The following is a 16319-nucleotide window of genomic DNA, read 5'->3' on the forward strand; positions in this document are numbered from 1 at the left end:
ATAGGCACCCAACACCTCACCTGGACTCCGGGAACTTTTAAAAGATTCTTTATTATGGAAAATTCTAAATATAGGTAAATGGAGAGAAAAGAATTATGAGCCAATATATTCATACTCAATTTTAAGACTTATGACCAATCTTATACTATCTATATCCCCACTATCTCCCTACATATATACCCATTAAATTTCAGGCATACTTTTATCTGTAAATACCTCAGGAACCATCTCCAAATCCTAACAATTCTACATATGTGTGAATGCATATAAAAACATGATGGCATTATTACACTTAAAAATTTGATAGTTGTGCCAGGTGGAGGTGGCACACGCCTTTAATCCCAGTACTCGGGAGGCAGAGCCAGGTGGATCTCTGTGAGTTCAAGGCCAGCCTGGTCTACAGAGCGAGATTCAGGACAGGCACCAAAACTACACAGAGAAACCCTGTCTTGAAAAAAAAATGTTTTTGATAGTTGTTCATTATTAGTAGTATATATCCAAGATTGGAACTTTATTGGTCGTGACAAATTTAACAGGTAGCTGGTGGACATTTTATCTATGTGTCAAATGCTACGCTAAAGCATCAGGGACATCACCATATATGTGACCGTTCCTGCCCTCGGAGGTCAAGCAGACACTGTCGGCATGCCAACCAGAAGTCATATGTAGTATAAAAATATTACAATGAAGCCATGTACACACGTTTAGGATACGCCAACATTGTGTTGTTCCCTCCCAAGACCTTTACTCCTGTGGTCACAGCCTAGCTCTTGTCATTCTTAGTATAGAACTCCATTACCCCAAATCCATGCATTGTCCATCAGAAATTATCATCTCGCTCTCCAGATGGCTCCCTCTAGTATCTGGATTCAGCTCCTAGTACCCACTTCTGACCCTGTCCTTTCTTCTTCCACAGCAGGCACTCCCGGACCGTCATTATAGTCACACTGTTTGCTTTGGATCCCCACCCCTATTGCTGCTTCTTTATTTTCCCTGTGTTGACGTGTGCAATGAAACCACAGCCTCTATCGTTCAGTTCTCTCTCTACTAGTACTCCTGTAGCTGGAAAACAGCACACACACTTTCCTATTTTGTGACCATGATCCCAAGATGGGCACTCAGTATTGCAGGCAATTACATGGTTCCACCCTAGAACATCTTTTTTTTTTTTTTTTTCCACACTTTTCTAAATATGGTTTTATGTCACTACCTATCTTTCCAGACCCTATAAAAGTGGACCAGTTCCATTACTACCACCTTTCTCTAAATAAGTCTCATCCTCCACTTGACCTGTTGAGTAACTTCTATCAAGATTCTCTGTCTTCATTCTTACCCCGTATTAGCTAGACTGATGTTTTCATTGTATCCCGAAGACTATCCAGCACACTTTTGGTAAGTTTACATTTTGTACCACCTGAGCCCAGCAGTGGTAGGGAACACCTTTAATCCCAGCACTCGGGAAGCAGAGCCAGGTGGATCTCTGTGAGTTTGAGGCCAGCCTGGTCTACAGAGCAAGATCCAGGACAGGCACCAAAACTACACAGAGAAACCCTGTCTCGAAAAACCAAACAAAAAATTTTGTACCATCTGATCTGGCTCCTGCCTACTTTATCCCACATTACTCTCCTCTGTCTCTTTTTTATATAGTGTGATTAAGCATATAATTTACTCTCATGAAGAAATCATAGTACTGGGAAAAGTGTGAAAGTCAGAGACACATATTACTTCAAATGTATATGCTGTCTTAAGAATTCCTGATTCAGGGGGCTGGAGCATTAGCTCAGTAGTTAAGAACATTGACTGCTCTTCTAGAGCACCTTGGTTCAATGCCCAGCACCCTCACAACTGCTAATAATGGTCTGTAACTCAAGTTCCAGGAGATCTGATGCCCTCTTCTGGTCTCCACCAGAGCACGCATATGGTGCACAGACATGCATTCAGGCAAACCACCCATAGATACAAAATAAAATAAATAGTTAAAAAAAATGAGAATTCCCAAATCAGAATCTAGTTAAATGAAATTTAACTAGGGTAAAAGAATCTCCCAAATGCAGGTATGAGTTATTCTGGAAAAAAATAAATAGCAAATAAAGAAGATATTTCCCGCAGGGCGGTGGTGGTACACACCTTTAATCCCAGCACTCGGGAGGCAGAGGCAGGTGGATCTCTGTGAGTTCGAGGCCAGCCTGGTCTACAGCGTGAGATCCAGGACTACACAGAGAAACCCTGTGTGTGGGGGGGGATATTTCCCAAGGTATTCAGCAGCCTACCTGGTTAGCGATACATATATGCATTGTGTACATACGTACACGTACACACACATTCACACACACACACACACACACACACACACACACACACACACACACATCAACAGTGGTTTTTAGAACCATTAAGAACCAAGTCTGTAAGCTTTTGCCTCATACACCTACCTGGTAAACACGTCCAGTTTCTCATCATGGGAATTGAGATGCTGCTGCAGCTGCTCTGAGCTGATGAACCGGCGATCGCACTCATAGCAGGGCCAGTTCTTCTCCTGCTCTCGAAGAACTAGCCATGAGAGAGAAGTCATAATTTATGGCTACGCTCAACAGACACCAGGAAGATACAGCTCCTGCTAGCTCTACCAGTCTTTTTTTTTTTTTTTTTTTTTCTTTTTCCGGAGCTGAGGACCGAACCCAGGGCCTTGTGCTTGCTAGGCAAGCGCTCTACCACTGAGCTAAATCCCCAACCCCATGCTCTACCAGCCTTATTTCATGGTAGACAATAACTGCTATTTGAATTAATTTCTTGTTACAAAATCAAAGGTTTGGCAGAGAAGTGGTGTTTAGGATCCTATTCTCTAAAACTTTTATATAAGACATCAAAGGACCTACACTATCACACCACCCTATCTCACCCCCTCGACACACACACACAAAAAAAATCTATTAAGGAGATCTATGCTTAGATAACTTCCTGTTTCAGATTAAAGACTCATAATTAAGGGAATGTCTTAGCACAGCAAAAGTCAGTGTCCAATACAATCTAGCAAAATGTCCAACTGTATCTCCCAAGCCTGAATATATGCATACCCCATGACCCAGCAGCAACTCCTTTCCCACCTGTACACCCAACCAGAGTGTGCACAGATGCCTGCTAAAACACACACACCAGCTGCACTCAGGACAGTCAACAACTCCAACAGTTGTATGATGGGGAAAAATCTGATAGCCTTTATGCCTGGTCCCTTGGGGGTAGCCTCTAAGTCATTGGAATTTCCTGAATGATAGGCGGTTCTTTGTTACTCATTAGTCGCTCATCCTACCTGACTTTATTCTGAGGTGTCTCAAGGTGGGAGCTGATCTGGCTAGAAAAACATGACCTTGTGATTAGAAGGTTGGTGCTTTGAGCTTGCTGATGCCAGTCGTGTGTCAGAAAGGAAGGGAAGCTAGAGACTGAGTTCAATCACATGGCCAACTGCTCCATTAGTCCCGCCTATATAATAAAGCCTCAACAAAAGCTCTAGACAACAAAATTGAGTCTTGTGGTTGGGTACAACACATCACTGCTCCAGGAAGGCTTATGTCTTAGAGACACAAATACTCCATTCTGAGACTCTTTATGTTTCTTTATTCGGCTGATCCTGATGTAGATATATATCCTTTATATAAAACTCTAATCATTGACTTTAGTACTTTCCCAGATCCCATGATTTGTTCTAATAAACAATGAAGCCTGCAGGGGTACGGGGAGTCCCCTAAATTGTGGCTAGAAGTATAAGTGGCATGAGAACCTCAGAACCCTGGAGCTGGTGTCTGAAGTGAGTCTTGTGGAAGATTATGCCTTTAACCCTTTAATCTATGAAATGTGACCTAATTCTGGGTACTTACCATCATAACTACATCACACAACTAAATCTATAACAAGGCAGACAAACTGTTACTCAGTCATGAGTAGAGTGACTGACAGCACTGAAAATATAAAAATTAATATTCTATGTATAATATTAATAACCATGTGGATGTATCTCAAAACTATGTACACCTAGAAGTTAAGGGTTTGGCTCAATGGCAGGATACTTGCTGAGTAAGCCCAAGGACTTAGGTTCAGCTCCCAGCTCCAGAAACAAAGAAAACAGCATGTCCAGGCAAAAGATGCTCAAACACAAAAAATGTGCATGTACCGTATCATCCTGTTTACGAACAATTCGTTCATAAGCAATTAGTGTGTGATCTCAGAAATCAGGACAGTACGCTTGGGAGTTTCTTGCTCAGGTGTGCTCACTGTGAAAATTAAGCTGTATACACTTCATTATTTGTGTACCTTTCTGTAGGTAGATTATACTTCAATCACATTTACATTAAAAACAAGGTCAGTGTTTGCTTTGCTATGTATGTATTCAGATACGATTAATTCCAGATAGGAATCTTCCTCTGTCTCTAAGGTTCTAATTTGATAACCGGAGGTTTTCATTATATTAAATACTATTTTCAAGCAGCCAGGAAAGAAATGCAAACCTGCCACTGTAATTTGGTCCTAGGATTAAATGGAGATGTGTAGCTCTGAGAAACCTGCTCTGGTGAGCTATACTGAGATGGGAAAAACAGATGTTACATAATGGTATTATATGCATGTAAAAAGGCACACACAAAAGTCCAGGCACCTTTCCTTTCTTCTTCAGATATATCATGGATTTTCTGGTTCACGAACTCAGCATAGGAAGCAGCATACCACACCTGTAAGAACCAAGGACATCATCAAGAACCAACGGATGTCACCAACTGTGCTTTGCATGCTTAAATTACTTCTCCTGCCTGCATTATGTGGGCATTTCATTAACACATCCATTAGCAACAACAGCCATACTGAGCCCCCAGGATACCTATCTGGCAGGTGACCCATCAGGACATCTAGGATCCAGATGCATTGCCTGTTTTCTTCTTCCTTCTTAAAAATTGTTTGTGTTATTTAAAAATTTCACAAGGCTAACATTCATAGTATCTTTACCTAAATAAAGTTCAAAATTCTATGTTTAAATATGGGTTTTTATACAGCTGTAATCATAGACACTGTCACTCAGCTTAACACCAGAACCATGGGGCTATCTGGGGCTGCATCAAATATTCCTGTGTTCTCCTGGGACTGGTCTTCCTTCCTATCCCCTTAGCTTCTGCGTCTGTCCATTCTCCCTAGCTGTCTCCTTCCCTCCAGCCCTGTCTACATACCATCTGCATATTGCTGTTCCTCAAAGCTTAGTCTAAACCTTGAGTCGTTTTCTTTTTTCTATGGTGTCATACCCACTTTCAACCAACTGTATGTTAATAACTCCTAAATCTTTATTTTCTTTCTTTTCTTTTTTTTTTTCCCCCCCAAGAGTCTCATGTATCCCAGGCTGGCCTCAAACTCAGTAAGTAGTTGAGAATAGCCTTGAATCTCTGATCGTCCTGTTTCTAGATCCTGAGTGCTGGGATTATAGGTTTATGTGCCATATGTGGTTTATGTGGGTTTGAAGATTGAACCCAGGAATTTATGCATGCTTTGCAAACAGTCTACTGCTCAGCCACATTCCTAGCCCTTTTATATTTTTATTTTTAGACAGGATCTCACTATGTTGCTCATACTGGCCTCCAACTTGTAACCTTCTGCCTCAGACTGCTGAGTAGCTATGGCTGACATGCTCAGCTTTCATCTCTAATACTTAGGCAAGAATGGGTTTTGCTGCTTTGTTCTTGTAGTGCTGGGAATGCATGCCCTTGTATGTACTAGCAAAGTGCCCTCCCTACGCTGCCAGCCCTCCCCATCTCCAAGTTTAAACGTCCTACTCCCAACAGGTGCTTGGACTTAAAACCTACAATGTCTTTTGTTTCTCCATTTGCTTCATAATCTTTTTTTTTTTTTTTTTTTTGGTTTTTCGAACAGGGTTTCTCTGCGTAGCTTTGCGCTTTCCTGGACTCATTGGTAGCCAGCTGCCTCGAACTCACAGAGATCCGCCTGGCTCTGCCTCCTGAGTGCTGGGATTAAAGGCGTGCGCCACCACCACCCCGCAGCTTCATAATCTTTAGCAAGGGCTGTCCTCAGATGTGACACCCCACCTAGTCAGTGTTTCAGCTACCAGATGCATGCCAGCACCATCTCTTGCCTAGATTACCACCTGACCTTTTAACTAGCCGCCCTTCCTCCTTGCAATTCCCATTTCAGCCACAGCGGTTCTCTTCTTCCTCCTCCTTCTTCTTTCTTTTCTTCTTCTTCTTCCTTCTTCTGTTTATTTTATGTATATGTATTTTGTCTGCATATCACATGTGTGCTTTACCTGAAGACGCTATCAAAGACTCTGGAACTGGAGTTACAGATAGTTGTGAGCCACCATGTCGTTGCTGGAAATGAGCCTGGGTCCTCTACAAGACCAGCAAGTGCTCTTAACCCCAGAGCCATCTCTCCAGCCCCATGGTGGTCTTCTTAAAACACAAATGGCTTTCATTGTATGTGTTTCCATTTGGCTTCTTGTTTTATGATAAACCCAAAAGGCTGAATCCCCAAACAACTCTGTAATCTCCCTGCTACATTGATACATACCTCAGCCCTTGTCACTACCTACCAGCAAGCCCAGAGGACCTGCTCTCAGCTACCCAAACATACCCAGCGCTTTCAGGCCAGGAGTTGTCCTGATCCAGGAATGCAGTCTTGGTCCCTCCCTTCTGCCATCCATCCTCGGCCTTCGTCTCTTAGCAAGCCTTCAGATCCAGCATATCCAAATTAGTCCCTGCCCTGTTACTTGCTCTCTTTGTACCATAAGACTTAATCTACTTGATATTGTTTGTTTTACATCTTTCTGTGTAGCTCTCCCTCTAGATACAAGTCTGCTAAACACAGAGAAAGCCTGGTTTTTTTAATGTAGGAAATATACCAGAAGTTCAATATGTATTAACTGCTAAATGAATTAACCATGTCCAATTTTTATGTACATTAAATATATGAGGGTACTTATATAAGGGGAACTTCAGTAGAACAACATCTGAGTTCCCCTGTTCCCTAACTATGCCCTCTGGTTATACTATTTTATGAAGTTTGTCATTTTCCTATTACAAATTCTGTCCTAACCCATTAGTTCCAAGATGCATGTTTTTCCATATCAGAAATCAGAAGCTGGGCACAGTGGTATACATCTAGAATCTCAGGACTTGGGAGAGGATGGAGTAGGCTGAGTTTTAGGTCAGCACAGAAACCCTGTCTCAAAAAAACCAAACAACAAGCTAGGCAGTGGTGGCACACACCTTTAATCCCAGCACTCGGAAGGCAGAGGCAGGCAAGATCTCTGAGTTTGAGGCCACCCTAGTCTACAGAGTTAGTGCCAGGACAGCCAGGGCTACACAGAGAAACCCTACTGTTAGAGGAGGAATCAGAAAGTATGGCACACTCCAGCACCCAACAGCCTTGATGAACAAGTGCTAGTAGCCTGCGCATCACTTCTGAACAGCCCCTTAGGCTCTCCTTACTTCTTCCTGGGCCCAGTGACTCGTAAACAATTGCTAGGCAGTGCAAGAAAAACCCCCAAACCTGTCATTTCCCTCAAGAATAGAGTCAAGAATAGAAATTTCAAAGCAAAACAAGGTTGGTGAGCATCTGCAGACTCTCACTAAGGCACCAAGCAGAATCGTCAGAAAGTTCCTGATGGTTTGATCAGAGACCACATTAATTTCTATGCACAATTCAACTCTGGAGAAATTCAAACGAATGGGAAAGTGCAGTGTCCAGACCTGCAGACAGGATAGCAGTCATGTGGGAAAATATCCCCAAAGCAAGAGTGTGATACTTACTTTGAAAATATTTCAGGGTGTCCAAGATGGTGGGATAGCCTATAATCCCAGCACTGGGAGGCTGTGACAAGATAGCCAGTCAGTTTGAAGATAGCATGGGCTACATAGTGAGTTCCAGGTCAGCCAGACCTACAGAGTGAGACCCTGTCTTTAAAGAAAAGGACTTGGGGCTAAGTGTGCCTTGTTATTCACGCACCAGTGGGGCATAATTTGTAACTGAATTCTAATCAAATATAAAGTAGCTTCTTTGATAATGGTTTTGTGAGGGGACTATAATAGAAAAATTGACAATTTTCTTAATGGAGCATCTTGAAAGCTGTTACGTCTTAGAGTCATGAAATATAGTATTACTGTATTCTAATATAGCTAGCTTATCTTTTTTTCAGAACTGTTTCCTCAGATTAACTGAAGGATTTGTCTAACTTGGACAAGAATATTTTTTGTATTAATTCAGAAATATTCATACTATACAAGTACTGTAACTCTGTAATCAAAGTCTCTGTTTTATTCATTCACTCATTCATTCACTAATCTTTTTTATTTTTATTTATTTTCATTTACTCATTTATTTATTTGTGTGTGTGTGTGTGTGTGTGTGTGTGTGTGTGTGTGTGTGTACACACCTGTGTACAAGTGCAGGGAAGGATATGTGTGCAACAGAGGTCAGAAAAACCCTCAAGAGTTAGTTCCATCTTACTACCTTGTGGATCCAGGGACAGAACTCAAGTCATCGGGCCTGTGTGTAAGTGCCTTTCTGTACCTGCTGAACCATCTCACAGGCCCTGGTGTCTGTTTTCTGTTTGTTTGTTTTTGGTTTTTCCGAGACAAGGTTTCTCTGTGTAGCCCTGGCTGTCCTGGAACTCGCTCTGTAGACCAGGTTGGCCTCAGACTCATAGAGATCCATCTGCCTTTGCCTCCTGAGTGCTGGGATTAAAGGCATGCACCACCACTGTCCTGTTTGGTGTCTGTTTTTCTAAAACCTTCATCTTCATTATACCTTACCCATTTAGTTCTGCTAATTTAAACTAACAAAGATAGTAACTCATACTTTGTCTTCTGCGATGTTGAGGATTCAACCTAGAATGTTACACACAGTAGGCAAGCATTCTCCACCAAGATATAGCTTGAACCCTTTAAGCAATTTTCGAATTATTGAGAAATTATTTTAACATGTCTTTACTATTTGTTTCTTCCAAATAAGGTCTCTTCCTGCATTTCTCCATAGGCATCTAGTGAGGCTGAATTGTGAAAAACACTCTTCCTGTTTTCATCTAAACAAGTACACTGTATTATAAAGATTTCCATTTAATTGCTTCCTTTCTATCTGTTTTTGTTTGTTGGTTGATTGATTGGGATCTTTTTTTTTTTTTTTTTTTTTTTTTTTTTGAGGCAGGGTCTCCCCATGCAGACCTTGCTAGCTATGCAGACCAGTCTGGCACTGAACTCTGTCTTCTAGTGCTGAGATTAAAGGCATGCGCCACCACACCCAGCTTTTTTTTTTTTTTTTTTTTTTTTTTTTTTTTTTTTTTTTTTTTGTAGTGCTAGGTATCAAACCCAGGGTATTGTGTATGCTAGGCAAGTGCTCTACCACTGAGCCATTTTCCCCAGCCTTGGTTATTTATTATACCTAACTATTCTTATTTGGTTCTGTCCATCATTACCCCTAGAGTTCTGTCTGCTGTTTTCCAAGAGAACACAGAACTGAAGATGCAGCTCAGTGGGATAAGAGGGGATGGAGGGAAAGTGAGCAAAATGATATTTCCACAACTAAGAAACATTCCTTTCAGGCCTTTTTCTTTATTATGTGTATGCTGGAAGCTACACTTGGTGGTCTCGACCTGTAGTCCCAGCAGCTGGGAGGTGAAAGGAGGAGACCAGCAGTTCAAGGTCACCTCTTAGTTATGTAGTGAGTTAGAAGCCAGCCAGAGCTACGTAAGGCCCTGTCCCTTAAAGGTGTGGTTTCTAGTAGACTGACCACAATCCAGTGGATGCCCACACTCCCAGCAGAAATTGGGATTAGTGGGTTATTGTGTTTTTTTTTTAAGGATAGAAAGTTGGGGGTAGGGAGATGCAGGCAGATCTGAAAAGAGTTAATGGGAGGAAGGGGGAGTAACAATGACCAAAATACACTGCAGGGGATTATCAACGAATGAATAAAAGTACTTTTAAAGACCCTAATGCCAACAAACAAAAGTTCTGTGTCAATTGTGCACAGTGGACTATGCCTATTAATAAGAGTACTAGGGAGACTAAGACTGGGAGATTCTTAATTTAAGGCCAGCCTGAGCTGTGCAGGGAGACCTCACAGGCTGGGGGTGTAGCTGAGGAGGTGACTTCTTGCCTGTCATGTACAGGTATACAAATTCAACCCCTAGCAGTAGAAAAAACAAAAACAAACAAAAAAACCCCAAAATGTTCACTTACATACAGAATCGTAGCACAATTTTTATTATGTCATTGAGTTCATAAATAAATTCTAACAATTATCCTCAAAAAATTATTTCTGAAATCAGAAGCCAGTACATAGAATTCTTTGAAAAAGTTAAGTTGCTAGGTAAAGAAAAGGAATCTTGGACATACGTCTGAATTTCATTTTACAGAATCTCCCACTTCCCCATTCTTCCTTAGTACACACAGTGGCCCTGGTGACTTCAGTCACCCTGTCGCTGTCACCAGCCCCTCCAAATACCCCCCCACCCCACCCCGCAGTTACAAGGCACCTTCCCCACGTTCAATGCCTTGCTGTAGGCCTTCAATGAACACAAAAGTGACCTATTTTCATTCTGTTTTGTTGACAGGATTATTAAAAGTATTCAGTGCACAGTACAGTCAGCCCTGCTTATTTGGGGTTCCATCAACTACAGATTGAAAATATATGAATAAAATCATCATCCATACTGAAGTAAAGATTTTGCTTGCCATTATTCCTATACATTAAGTATAATGATTATTTATACAGCGTTTGTTTTGCAGGAGATGTTATAAGTAGTCTAGAAATTATATGAAATGTATAGGAGAACAGTCATGGGCTCTATGCATATACTTATATAAGAGACTTGAGCATCCACAGACTTTTGTAACTGTGGGGAGGAGGGTCCTGGAAGCAAAGAGAAGGCTGACATCACTCAGTAAAAGAAAGACAAACCAGGAGAGGGTCCTTTTATAGGAAAGAGCCCTCATCATCACTGGTCAGCAGGCTGCTGTGGGTCCTGCTCTGTACCTTCAGTTCCTGCTTGGGCTCCACGTTCTTTATTGTTGTGTAATACACATGGTGGCCATACTGGTAAGCTACCAGGTTCTGTTCGAGGTGGTTCTGGGCTGGGCGCACAAACATCATCCAGTTACAAAGGGTCTCATCAGACAACTCAAACCACAGGTCTTCATGCAAATCCCTGTCTTTTCTGTCTCCTTTATCAAGAGAAACCTGTAACCAAAGAGAAGGTAAACTGAACTGAAGGCCTCTAGGAAGGCAATACACATTTGTAAACGCTGAGCCATCCCTCCAGCACCGATGGGCTATACTTTTCTTTTAAATACATTTTTATCTTGTGTTTTGTGTGTGCCTGAGTGTTTGTCTGTGCACCAAATGCACGCAGGAGCCCACAGAGGTCAGAAAGAGCACCAGATCTACTGGAACTGTAGTTAGAGATGACTGTGAGGAGCCATCCAGGTGCTGGGAACAAAAGCCTGCTCTTCTACAAAAGCAGCAAGTGCTCTTAACAACTGAGTAGTGCTCCACCACTGCCTTCCCTCTGAACTAGTCTCTCCTTTTAAAAAATAATGTATTTAACTTTATTTTATGTGAATTAGTGTGAAAGTGTCAGATCTCCTGGAACTGGAGTTACAGACAGCTGCGAGCTGCCATGTGGGTGCTGGGAACTGAACCCAGGTCCCCTGGAAGAGTAGCCAGAGCTCCTAACCACTGAGCCATCTCTCCAGCCCCATGTGAACTATTCTTTTTTTTTTTTTTTTTTTTGGTTTTTTTTTTCGAGACAGGGTTTCTCTGTGTAGCTTTGTGCCTTTCCTGGAGCTCACTTGGTAGCCCAGGCTGGCCTCGAACTCACAGAGATCCGCCTGGCTCTGCCTCCCGAGTGCTGGGATTAAAGGCGTGCGCCACCACGCCCGGCGTGAACTATTCTTTAACACAAAGAATGCCACAGGTCAGACCCATTCCAAGACTGAAGAGTGTCTCAGTGCAACCGTTCCAGCACACACAGAGTACGTGCAGCCACAGGCTTCTCCATATTCTAGTTAAAGTCTTTCTTTTGGACACAGGTTCTGGATATGCAGCCCAGGCTACCCTGGAATTCACAATCCTCCTGCCTCAGCCTTACAACTGCTAGGATTATAGGTGTGTGTGCCACCACACCCAGCTCTAAAGTAAAAATTTTTTCCAGTTAGGTTCACATGCAGCCCAGGCTGGCCTCAAACTCACTGTGTAGCCAAGAATGACCTTGAACTCCTGATCTTCCTGTCTTTCCCTCTTGAATGCTGGGATTACAGAGTAGACAAGCACTGGACCATGTAAGCTATATTACAGCCATCTACTATCATTTTGTTCAGAATAGAAAATATAGTTGGACGTGGTGGCATATGCCTTTAATCCCAGCACTTGGTAGGCAGAAGTAGGTGATCTCTGTGAGTTCGAGACCAGCCTGGTCTATATAGGGAGTTCCAGGACAGCCAGGACTATATAGAAAGACCCTGTCCAAACAAACAAACAAACAACAAATAAACAAAATAAAAGAGAAAGTACGCCAAGGCCTCTATAAGAATAATAATTATTAATAAATGAATGAATGAATGAATGAAAGAATGAATGAATAAAATAAATAAAATTAAAGAAAAATTCACCAAGGCCTATATAAAAAATTCACCAAGAATCCTATAACTCTGATTCCTCAGAATGTGACTATACTTATGTCAATACCTTAAAGAGGTGACTAAGTTACCATGGCATTATCTGGGGCGACTGTAATCCAATAAGAGGGAAAATGAACACAAACATAGGGGGTAGAACCTGTGAGGACACATCAGGGTGACAACCCTTTGAGAGCCAAGAAGAGACTCTGCTGAGACCTGCCCTGCCAACATCTTGATCTTGGCCTGGCAGCCTTCAGATCTTTAAGAAATACATCTCCATTATTTAAGGTACCTACCCAGCAGGTGTATGCAGACTGCACATGTGTGTTCATGCATGTGTAAGCCAGAGGGTATCTTCCTCAATAGCTCTTTATTTTATTCACTAAGGCAGTGGACCCAGAGCCTGTTGTTCAGTCTAGCTAACCAGCTCCAAGGACCCCGGCTCTACCTTCAGATTACCGGAACTGCAGGTGGGTCACCATACCGTCTAGGCTTTTTATTATTATTTACTACGTGTGTGTGTTTTGCCTGAATGTATGTCTGTGTACCACGTGCACGCCTGGTGCCCATGGAAGCCAGAAGAAGGCACTGGATCACCAAGGACTGGAGTTCCAGATGTTATGAGCCGCCATATGGTGCTGAGGATCTGAACTCTGGTCCTGGTGCTTGCATGGCCAGTGCTTTACCTCCCCAAGCACAGCAGTCGCCCTTACCGTCTCTTGATTCATTGAGGACAGAGGGCAAGCTTCCCTTAAGCAACTTACAGCAAGACAAGAAAACTACTAGCAAAGAGCTCGTATGAAATGGAAAGAAGTGAGTGCCTCTTGGAAAGTCTTAATGGAACAAGTGAAGCGGGAGAAAGCCCGAGTTACCTTGAGATGAATGTAGCAGTCTTTCAGCTCTGACCCCCTGACCAGAGGCCCCTCCACAGGGCCAAACTGGGTGCGCTTGGGAATCCGCCTCTTGGAGAACACTCCCCCAAGGAACCTATCTATGTAGAGGACCAGAGGCAGACTTGCTCTCGCCCGAGTGAGCACAGGCCGGTTAGGGATCGGATGCAAGGGGCCATGCTTTGGGCACACAGAAGAATGCGCATTGTTACACTCTTCACACCCTGCAAGAGAAAGAAAGCTTGAAGAAAAGTCAAATGCCTCAAAGCTTCTTGGTCCAATGACAAAAGCCCTAACCTTAAAAACATCCCAAATCTACCTTTTCAGGACAAACTTCAGTTGACTCCTACAAAGGTTCTGCCATTCTACTGGAAGGCATCACCTTCCATAGCTCAGTAAGAATGGTATAATCCCAACCCCCAAAATCATGCTAATCTTCTTATATCTGCTAAAAGTACTATGTAAGTTAAGACCTATCTCCCTGCTGGATAGTGGTTCAAACAGTGGACACAATAGAAAAAAATGAAAAGCTTATTAGTTAAATGTTGAGAAATCTGATGAGACACAATTATTTTAACACAGCTGTTGGGGGATCAACCCTGACAATACTGTTTAATCCACTTCCTCCCAGGGAGTTTGAGAAGCTGTAACACAGAGGCAGTCTAAGGCTAACAGAGTACTGTCCACTTCAGGGTGCAAGGCCTGAGGATGCTAACTAAATTAAACATCACCAGGATCCCCTCCTTTATTACTAGACAGCACCATTAGTCTAATCCTGGAGGGCCATGAATTTTCAACTAATGCTGGAATCCTCCATTTGCCTCAAGCCAGGCATGTTCACTCCCTTTGCTAAAAGAGCCCAGAAGATACACTCAGGGCCACAAATCAGAATAACCAGGCCAAACAGAGTTCATACTCATCACGCCCCACCCACTCTGGCTATGTGGTGACCTGGTTTAGGTATTCACAATTTCTACAATTTTCAAGCAATGAAGAGTAACTTTGTATTAATATTTACAAGATAAAGTAGGTTTCAGTGCATTTGATTAAGGAGTTGCCTTGAAAACTTAAGCATTCAAAGAAAAACAAAACGGAGTTCTTTGTTACAAGGGGCTGAGTACTGGCCCACACAGACAAGTTTTACCAGCACACAAAGAAGGCCTGTGAGGGGGTGCAAAGCCACAAACTCTGAAGAGCCTGGGTCACTCAAGTGAACGAGGTCAGTCTTTGCCACATGGGCACGGAAACCCACAGAAAGAAAACAATGAGTTGGTAGGTAAACACAGAAGGCTGAGCAGGCAGCCGGAAGGACAATTTAGGGTGGGACCAGCCACCCAGAGCTAGAGTTCAGCTCTCCAAGGCACTCCAAGTTATGACCTTGAGAAAGAGGCCAACCTATAAAGGCTGTAGAGTGCATCCGTGCTCCAGTGCCTGAGAACATGTAAGCATTCTTAAAGGATTCCCTGAAAGAGACAAGCAACACAGCTCAAAGACCTGACCTAAGCCAACTTACTGTAGCAACTTAAGCCCTGCTGTGGACGCCCCATTGCCCACTCACTTGACCCTGGACAGGCACCTCACCTGTTCTGGGTTTCAGACTCTTTTTATCAGTAAAAACAAAAGCAATGGTCATGACCTCCCTCCCAGGGCTGCAGGGAAGACAAAGAGAGATGATATGCCAGTAGATGGGATGGACAATTGCTGTGTACACGAGTACACTCACACACATCTTCCTAGGAGAGTCCAGGGCCTGTACTTACACAAATCATGGGGGTCAAAAGGCCGGGGTGGGTCAGGCTGCCAGTCATCCACATCTGTGTCTTCAGCATCCTCTTCCTCCTCTTCCTCTGTATCCTCATCCTCATCCTCTTCCTCTTCCTCTTCCTCTTTTGCATCTAGTCTGGCAATTGGGTTCTGCAGAGTTGCCAGAGGGTCGGAAGCATCCACACTCTCAATGGAAGGCAGCACCTGGTTATGTACAGGTAATGAGGCTTGGACAGACGCTTAAGGGACAAAGCAAACAGGCACCTCTCTTAAGTCAACTGGGACCCACGTACATGCATGACATACAAACTCTTGGAAGAATATGTTTTTCACACTAGCTTCTTACAAGACTCTGAAAAAAACAGCTTCTGTCCATAGGTTGAAGGAAAAATTTAACTCCCTCTCAGATGTCTAATGCCCTTAATCTTTCAAGCTCCCTCCTCCCTCCTCACCTTCTGTCTCACATCTGGGCAGACTGAGAAACCTTGGTCTCTCTCTTTGACACACACAGGTTCTATCTAGTTTGAATTTGAATCTAACCGGTTTAAATCTAGTTCCTCTCCTTGCTTGCATAAGTTCACTTTGGCTTAATGGACCTGCCCTACCTCCCCAGAGACTTCAGGTGCACACACACAGCATCCTTCCATTGCCTCCTTCAGAGGATGTGTGTGTGGGATCTTCAGTCTTCATATATGAATGAAATCTGGGGCAAGGGTCCCTCCTTCCTTTTAGAAGTGACTACCATGCAGCGAAGTGAATATATGGTTTCTTCAATTACTTTGCTTTTCTAGAAACCTGTGTGATATACACATATATATGTGCATGAGTGGGTACATTTGCCTATACATGCATATGTGGGGGGTCAGATATAAACATTGACTTGTTGTTTTGGTTTGGTTTGTTTTTTTGAGACAGATTTCACTGGATAACCACCTTGGCTGCCCTGGAACTAGCTCCATAGCCCAGGCTTGCCTCAAACTCACAGAGATCCACCTGCCTCTGCTTC

General features: G+C 42.9%; 1 protein-coding gene across 3 annotated transcripts in view; it reads right to left on the reverse strand.

Moving 5' to 3' along the window:
• Prdm10 (PR/SET domain 10) overlaps nt 1–16319 on the reverse strand; it is a 104687-nt gene that overhangs the window by 37225 nt on the left and 51143 nt on the right. For all 3 annotated transcript variants that reach the window (XM_028858972.2, XM_028858973.2, XM_028858974.2), the window contains exons 5-9: nt 15310–15517; nt 13532–13773; nt 11017–11220; nt 4646–4718; nt 2433–2550 (exon numbers count right to left, since the gene is read on the reverse strand). In XM_028858972.2, the coding sequence (XP_028714805.1) occupies nt 2433–2550; nt 4646–4718; nt 11017–11220; nt 13532–13773; nt 15310–15517 (845 nt within the window). The remainder of the gene's footprint in view (nt 1–2432; nt 2551–4645; nt 4719–11016; nt 11221–13531; nt 13774–15309; nt 15518–16319) is intronic.

Source organism: Peromyscus leucopus, chromosome 7 (assembly GCF_004664715.2).
Source record: "Peromyscus leucopus breed LL Stock chromosome 7, UCI_PerLeu_2.1, whole genome shotgun sequence".
Lineage (NCBI taxonomy): Eukaryota > Metazoa > Chordata > Mammalia > Rodentia > Cricetidae > Peromyscus > Peromyscus leucopus.